The sequence below is a fragment of the Tympanuchus pallidicinctus genome, unplaced genomic scaffold, assembly GCF_026119805.1.
Source record: "Tympanuchus pallidicinctus isolate F22 unplaced genomic scaffold, pur_lepc_1.0 scaffold15, whole genome shotgun sequence".
NCBI classification, from domain to species: Eukaryota; Metazoa; Chordata; class Aves; order Galliformes; family Phasianidae; genus Tympanuchus; species Tympanuchus pallidicinctus.
Window position 1 is genome coordinate 25,505,933 of NW_026294669.1, and position 7,858 is coordinate 25,513,790.

The window sequence follows — 7,858 nt, forward strand, 5'->3', positions numbered from 1 at the left end:
CCACTCATATTTGTAAGAATATAATGCTTAAGCAGAGGGTTTCTTATAAGCAAAGTTGTGGCACAGCTATGGCAGCCAAAATGAACAAGTTGCTGCTAGCAGGATTTTCTGACTAATATGGATAAGTGATACCCACCAGTTTATAATTGCTATTAAAAATGTGCTCTGGTCCTGTCTATTTCTATTCTTTACCCATATATTGATTTATCCCAGTGTCATAATTTCCTTTCATGGTTAGTCAGGCCAGACAGGGAGAGCCAAGCTGTGTAAGGGAGGGAGTGTGTGTTCCATGAGCCTGACCTTTACCTGGTTTAGGAGCAAGTGCTGTGTCCTCCCACCAAGTGAGTTCTTGGATGAGCGGCACCTGGCCCCTCCAAAAGGGGCAGCCTTGGGTCTAAGGGTAAAGCAGCATCAGAGCACTCCCTGTTCTCTGACTGCAAAGCAAACATTGGCTGGGCCCATGTTCTCATTTTTGTTTTGTACTTCGGGCATCGTTTTAGTCAAAATTTGTCAGTTTTAAGTGGGGCATTTGAGAACTTGCCATTCTTCCAGTCCTATATTACCCTGTGCAGTGCTGTAGCTGCCAAAACCACATGCTCACGTTGGCACAAAACAATTATCATGGTTTATATAGAACAGACTTGGCACTGGTCTATCTCAGTGATCACTCACAGCACTGAAAGATTGTCTTTCCCCCTCCAAGCAACAGACTAGATTTCTTTCAGCTGGATTCATGATATTAAATAATTACAGGAATGGAAAGAAATTATGGAGAGCGAGCTAGATAGAATGTACCTGTAAGGTCTGGGAGGGAACAAGAATGAGATGGAGAAAGAAGGGACTGTTTAAGATACAAACTAGTAATTTGGTTTCTAAACCCCTGAGAAATTATAAATAATGCCTACTGTTGCCAGTTACTGAACACAGAGCTGTGTGGTTTTTTACTTGCATGCAGAGCTATTGGTTGTGGGTGAAGTAGTTAGACAAAAACATTCAATGGCTGCTGTGGGTATTCCACCAAAAATAAACCCAAACAAACATTGATGTGTTATACAAGCACTTTTTTTCTGTGTAGACGTTCAGTTGGTGTTGGTGGTTTCTCCAGAACTGCTCAAGCCTCTTGTTTAACTAGCCTGAAGTGATGCTGCTTTCTTACAGAAATCAGCACTGATGTCTCTGAAACATAAGAACCAAACAGGAAGGGATGTAAGGGATGTATTTCCATGGCAATCTGCTGTATGCCCTGAACTCACAGGGATGTTTGGCGGCAATGGCTATTGCTTGCCACACTCTTGTGATGCACAAAGCACTGCATACACGTGGGCCAAAGGTACCTGAACGTGAATCAAAGAAACGGTGTCTGGCAGTGATTCACAGAGGTTAGTAGAGGCCTATGCTTCCTCTTCTTTTGCAGGCAGTTTCACACAGATTCATTTTAATTTTACTCCATAATGAGAGCAACTGTTACTTTGTTATCAAAACAGTGACAGAGATTTTTATTCCAGAAGGCCAGACCTTATCGCTACTTGAAATTCTCCACATTGTTTCCACTGTGAGCAAATTCAGTCTTGATGTGACTTACATATGCTTTAAAGTTAATAGCAGTTGCTTTTACTTTATACCGGCATCAAATTTCACGTATAATCTCCAATTTTAAAAATCAAGTTAAATCCCAGGATTTTCATAGTTTTTTGGAAGTGACTTTAAATTCAGAAGTGCCTAATAGGAAGTCTTGAAACAAAGGCATACATCTTTAGTGGTTTTTCAGTTATGAACAGCAGATAGCCCTCACACCTAAATGCAGTTTCTCACCCATCTAGCAAAGATGAGCAGCAAGTAAGGAAGGGGACAGACTGCATAAATCATAGGCCTGTCTGTGATGCATTAAGAATTAATTGTATGCTTTGCACTGTGGCTGCGGCTGCAGGGCATCAGCCTCGCCACTCTCAGTCCTTCAGCAGCAGCCCTTTGGCTGTGCCATTGCCCCAGCAGGCACTGATGGATTCACGGGAGGAAAGGCTCATAGAAGGGCCTTTGAAAGTAACTCACACTGGTAGTTGGTGAACTTTAAATGCAAGAGGTGGGGTTTTTTTAAACAGTGTCCAAATAAAGCAGTGCCCTGGAAGTGCAACTGTTGTACCCCGTGCTCTGTAAGCTGAAGGAAGTTTCAGGGTAACCAGTTACCTTGGTGGTATGGCTTCTGTGACATCTTACAGCAGTTTTGTAATTAATCTTTTAACATAGATGCAGCTTAAGGTAAAAGCATTGTAATGAACCTAATAAATAGGATGAAGTCATTGCAAGTGAGAAGCTGAAAGTTATCAACAATTCCCAGGTGTGAAAAATGCTGTGATTTAATTTAGAGCACCTGCAGCATCCTCCTTTTCTTCCATCAAAGTCCATTTGAGATGGAAAGAGATTATTATCCCGATTTTATAGATAAGGAAATGGGGATTATCACCTTGCCAAGATGCAGAGCCTAGAATGAAACCTCAAGTGAGGGCAAACCTTTGGAAGAGCCTCAGACCCTGATCTGTTGTTAGGGGCGAGTAGGTGTGAAACGCCCAGTGGAAGTTGCTTTGAGTTTCTGCTCAGTTGTGTATTTACTCAAACGGCTGTGCTCCGCGTGCCCCACAGCAGAGCCCGAGGGGAGGACAAGGCAAGGACGTTCAGCACCGTCCCCTTTCTGGAACAGCTTTCAAAGACTGAAAAAACTTCAGAGCCCTTGTATTAAAAATTATTTATTTGGTGATCTGTACATGGGATGAAGCAGGGCCTCATACAGACCTTCAAAAAAAAAAAAAAAACAAGTAAAAACATAAATACATATTTTCTTACAAAAAGGAGATTTACAAAATATACATACTGCACTTGTCTCACAGTTCATGTCGTTCCCCACGTGCACATAGTAGAAGACAAAACCCCAAGCCCGGGATCAGGTGTCCTGAAGGACGCGGTCGGCGTGCCCCCAGCCTGCAGCCTGCACCTTCAGCCTCAGCCTCCACTCTTCGACTTCCAGACACTCCTTTCCCCACTCAAAAAAAAAAAAAAAAAAAAAAAGCAGCCATGGAGTGGAGACCTGCTGAAAGTCCAGAGTTTTGTCCTTAGACGAGAATACATACACACACACTTAGAAAAAAGGACCCTTCAGTGAATATAAAAGTAGAGCAGTACGTAACACATTAAAAATGAACGTGGCAACATTAAAAATTAATAGAAAAATCTGTCACATTTCAAAACGAAACCGATGGGTTTAATGATCAATTTTTGCACGTCCTTCCGAGGCGCGAGAGCAGCTGTGTTGGAGCCGGAGCGAACGGCTCTCCCCGGGGCCGCCGTGCCGCAGATCGGCGCCGAGAGCCCCAGCGGTACGGCTGCAGCCAGGGGCCAGTTCGGGGCGTTAGCTTCACCTGCGGCAGCCCCGCTGGAAAGCGGGGGAAAAAGCAGCGTTACGGGGGGGGAAAGAATCGTATCTCAGCGTTCCGTACTGTAAGGGCTCGTTTCGGCAGGTGCTCCCAGTTACGCTCTTCTGTCCCTCTCGGTCTCCCCGCTTTTCCTTCCGCGTAGGAAAGCGGGCCGTCCGAGCGGGTAACATCCCGCCTCCTCCGCTCCTCACAAAAGGAATGTTTATTTCTGCGAGCTCCTCACATCCAAGGGTGAACATCAGTGACTTCTTTTTGTTACTTTGCCCATAAAAACCGATCCCATGCTTACGCCTTTCTGTTCAGAAAATACTTTTGTTTCCCCCTTTGTCTCCTAGAACAAAGGCAAGGGGGAAAAGCCTTCTGCTGAAAAGCAACAAGTCATTTCTTTTCAGAAAGGGTGTGGAAAGGCAGCCCCCTCCTTCCCCGCAGCAGCAAAACCAACAGTTTTTTCCTCTCTCTTCGAAATGCGAACACCGGCCATCATTGAGGTAAAACAGGAACGTGTAAGCGACGAAGCGGAGGCGGCTCAGCACCGCGCTGCCCGCGGGGTACTCACGTGCTCGCCCCGGGCTGCACGAGGCGGGAGCCCGGGGGCCGCCTGACCCCAGCGGCTCAGAGCCGGGCGGCCCGCGGGCAGGGGCGGCGCTGCGCCTTCTCCCCGCCCGGGGTTGCCTCGGCCGCGTTGGTTTCCTTCCCGCACACGGAAAAGAGAGGGGGCTGTCTGGAAAGCGAAGGGCTCTCCCGCCCCGGCAGCGGCCTCTTTCTGTGCTTTTCCTCTCAGCCGGGCGTAAGCACCATTGGACACAGCGCACGTAGTCCTTTATGCGATGATCATTTTTTAACCCCGCTGTGAGAAAGCCAAAGTTTTGGAAAGCCTCCCCCCTTCCTCCGTCTTCAGGGAGCCGCTGTTGCCTCCCTTCTGCCGAGTACCTTCTCTTCTGCGTGTGTGCCAGGGCGGGTGGAGGTCTCATACCGCCGTCTCGCCCTTGCTGCCGGTACTCAGTCTGTGGTAGAAGCGCCGCCAGGACTGTAGGGTTTTGCCAGACCAGATCCAGAAGCCTGTTGTGATGCCAACGATCATGGTCATGAGGTACTTGATCATGAAGACTGTGAAGTCCGGGCTCATGGGGGCGAAGTGGCTAGGGCAGGGCACAGCGTAGGTTTTGCACGTCTGGAGGAGCCACGTCTTCTCCCAGGTGCTACGGAAGGCCTGCTCATAGAAGTAGCATGCCAGGACAATGGTGGCAGGAACTGTGTAGAGGACGCTGAAGACCCCAATGCGCACCATCAGCTTTTCCAGCTTCTCCGTCTTGGTGCCATCATGCTTCATGATGGTGCGGATGCGAAACAATGACACAAAGCCGGCCAGCAGGAAGGAGGTGCCAATGAAGAGGTACACAAAGAGCGGCGCCAGCACGAAGCCCCGCAGTGAGTCCACGCTGTAGATGCCCACATAGCACACCCCGCTGAGCACATCGCCGTCCACCTGCCCCATGGCTAGGATGGTGATGGTTTTGACAGCAGGCACGGCCCAGGCAGCCAGGTGGAAGTACTGGGAGTTGGCCTCTATGGCCTCGTGGCCCCACTTCATGCCAGCTGCCAGGAACCAGGTGAGGGACAGTATGACCCACCAGATGGAGCTGGCCATGCCGAAGAAGTAGAGGATCATGAAGAGGATGGTGCAGCCTTCTTTCTTGGTGCCTTGGGCCACGGTACGGTAGCCATCCTCAGAGAAGCGCTCCAGGCATACCACCCGCTCCTCCAGCAGGAATCCCGCCGCATAAGCCACCGCCACCATGAAGTAGCAGCCCGAGAGGAAGATGATGGGTCTCTCCGGGTAGCTGAAGCGGCGCATGTCCACCAGGTAGGTAAGCACAGTAAAGAGGGTGGATGCACAGCAGAGCACGGACCACACGCCCACCCAGAGCCGGGCAAAACGTACCTCGGCCTCCTTGAAGTACATGAGCCCGTTGGGCCGGCCCGGCTCACAGGGGGCTCCACAGTCCCGCTCCCCCAGGAAGCGGTAGCCCAAGTAGGGGGGCACCTTGAGCTGCCGAGGGCAAGAAAAGGAGAAGCCAGCAGCGGGCTGTGGCGGGGTGAGGTCGGGTAGGTAGCCGGCAGTGGGCTGCGCCGTGGCTCCCCGACCTCCCGCGCCACCGGGCCCTGGAGGGGCATCCGATGTGTTCTGCCCCACGCAGATCTCGCCCGCACCGTGCACGGGAAAGTTCTCACAGCGGAGCCGCTCCGGCCACTGGAAACCAAACTTGTTCATGAGCGCCTCGCAACCCTGGCGAGCCCGTTCACATAGGGAGCGGCAGGGTGGGATGGCCTGCTCCAGTACGGTGCAAACCGGTGCATACATGGAGCAGAGAAAGAACTTGAGCTCGGCCGAGCACTGCACCTTGACCAGCGGGTAGAACTGGTGCACCTCTAAGCCGGCGTCCTCCTGGTTGGTGTGGCCCAGCAGGTTGGGCAGGATGGTCTGGTTGTAGGCGATATCCGTGCAGAGCGGGATGGAGATGGGCTGGCAGAAGCCGTGGTCCGGCACGGAAATGGCCTTATCGTCCTGATGCGCCGCCGCGCACGGGGTGCCCAGCAGGGCGGCCAGCAGGGCGGCCAGGCCCAGCCAGCGGAGCCCGGCGCCCGCTCCTCCCGCCGCGGGCCGCATCGCCAGGGCCCGGGGAGTGGCGGGGCGCGAGTCAGAACCGGGCGGCGCCGAGCCCCAGGGGCGCGGGCGCCCGGCGGTGGGGCCCCTTCCGCGGGGCGGGGGTGCTGCGGCGGCTCCGCGGCGTTCCTCTTCGGCTGCGGCGGGTCGGCGCTCCTCGGCGTTAAGTTTCCTGAGTCGGTAGCGCCGGAGAAGGTGGCGGACGGCGGCGACGGCTCTCGGTAGCTCCGCGCAGGGTCCCGCGGCGAGGCGCTGGCGCTGCTCCCCGCCTGGCTGCCGAGCCCCGACGCCGAGGATTTAGGTTACGGCTAAACGGATTATTACCGCGCCCGGCCGAGCCGTGTATTTTACTTGCGGGCTTAAATAACTTTTAAAATCCAATTATTGCGCGATCCTCCCCGCGGGTCCGCTCCCGACGGGCTCCGCCGCCTCGCCTCCCGGCCCGCTCCGCTCCGCCCGCGGCCGTGCACAACCGCACGCCCCGCAACTCCCGGCCCGCGGCCGAGCTGGGCACAAAAAAGACACATATACGCGCGGGCGCGCCGCTGGCCCCGCCCCCGCCGCCGGCCCCATTCACAAACCGCGCAGGGGGCGGGGCCTCACGGCGCCCGCCCGCCAATCCCGTGCCGTGCCGGGGGCGGGGCCGAGGCGGCCCGAGAAGTTGCGCTCAACTTTTTCCCATCCCCGGCAGGGCAGGGCGGGACGGGCCGGGGGCGGGAGGAGCTGCCCCGGGGCCCCGCGCCCCCGCTGCGAGGCACGGCGGGGCGGGGGGCGGCGAGCGCGCTCAGGGTGGCCCGAGCGAACCGAAATTAACTGGCTGCTTTCTGAGCGGACTTTGAAAATGCAAACGGCTGCCCGTACCCGGAGTTATTTAATAAATAATAAAAAGAGCTCCGCCCGGGTACAATTGCGGAATGAGCTGATGGCGTTGTGGGATGTCCGCGCCTGCGAGCCATCGCCTCCCCCAGCGGGGGGGCTGATTTGTTATCGCAGCATGACCGTTGCGTTTTGCTGGCAGAATGAGCGCTTTATTCACGCGGATGTAAGCTTTCGGCAGGGAGGGCAGCTTGTTTTGAAATGTCCACCGCTACCAGTGCTGAGGGGAAAAACGTTAAATCGCCGTGTGTGCGGCTGCAACCCCTTAAAGAGGCCCAAACGGTGTGTAACAAAGCAGCAGCTCCTCTATGGAAGCCCGGCACGTCTGCGAGAGACAAAACGCAGAGAGAGACAAACGTAGGTCAGGGGAGGGACGCTGCTGGCCGGCGGGTGATGCAAGGCGGGCCCAGAGCCAGGCCGGCGTGCGTTCGCCGAGGACAGAAGTGAGCTTTGCTGCACAGCTGTGTTCCAGGGCACGCGGACGCACCGCGGGCTGCTGGAACCTTCGTGCTTCTGGGGCCAGAAGTGCCGGAGCGGCACAGAGGGCGTGCGGCAGCGACCGCGTATCCCTTCATGCTCTGGCCTAGGGGCCAAGTACTATCCAGCCCACCCGTCCCTCCCTTTGAGGACAGGAACTATACTGTTCAAATTGCTGCTTCTGCTCTTGTACTCTCCGTTGTGCTCATATTGTGCCTAAGCAAATACACCGATCTGTGCAGCCTCCGAGGCAGTTCAAGAGATCAGAGTGTGGCTCAGGGAGCTCAAACAGCAATTGGTGGACAAATGTTTCCCATATCCTCTTCTGCTCGTGAACAATGTGTCCTCATACCAACAAGGCCATACAGCTTCAGCTTTTGTTGTATTTGTTAAGAGAAACTGACAGTTATAAATG

General features: G+C 54.1%; 1 protein-coding gene across 1 annotated transcript; it reads right to left on the reverse strand.

The window, feature by feature from the left end:
- Positions 1 to 2,723: 2,723 nt before the first annotated feature.
- Positions 2,724 to 6,108, reverse strand: FZD7 (frizzled class receptor 7). Its single transcript, XM_052676340.1, has one exon. It carries the CDS (start codon positions 6,091 to 6,093, stop codon positions 4,393 to 4,395), a length of 1,701 nt encoding a protein of 566 aa, XP_052532300.1. The 5' UTR covers positions 6,094 to 6,108; the 3' UTR covers positions 2,724 to 4,392.
- Between the last annotated feature and the right edge of the window lie 1,750 nt (positions 6,109 to 7,858).

What these genes read in the sequence shown, in the direction of transcription:
- FZD7 (XM_052676340.1), bottom strand. Translation starts at nt 6,093, where the DNA reads ATGCGGCCCGCGGCGGGAGGAGCGGGCGCCGGGCTCCGCTGGCTGGGC.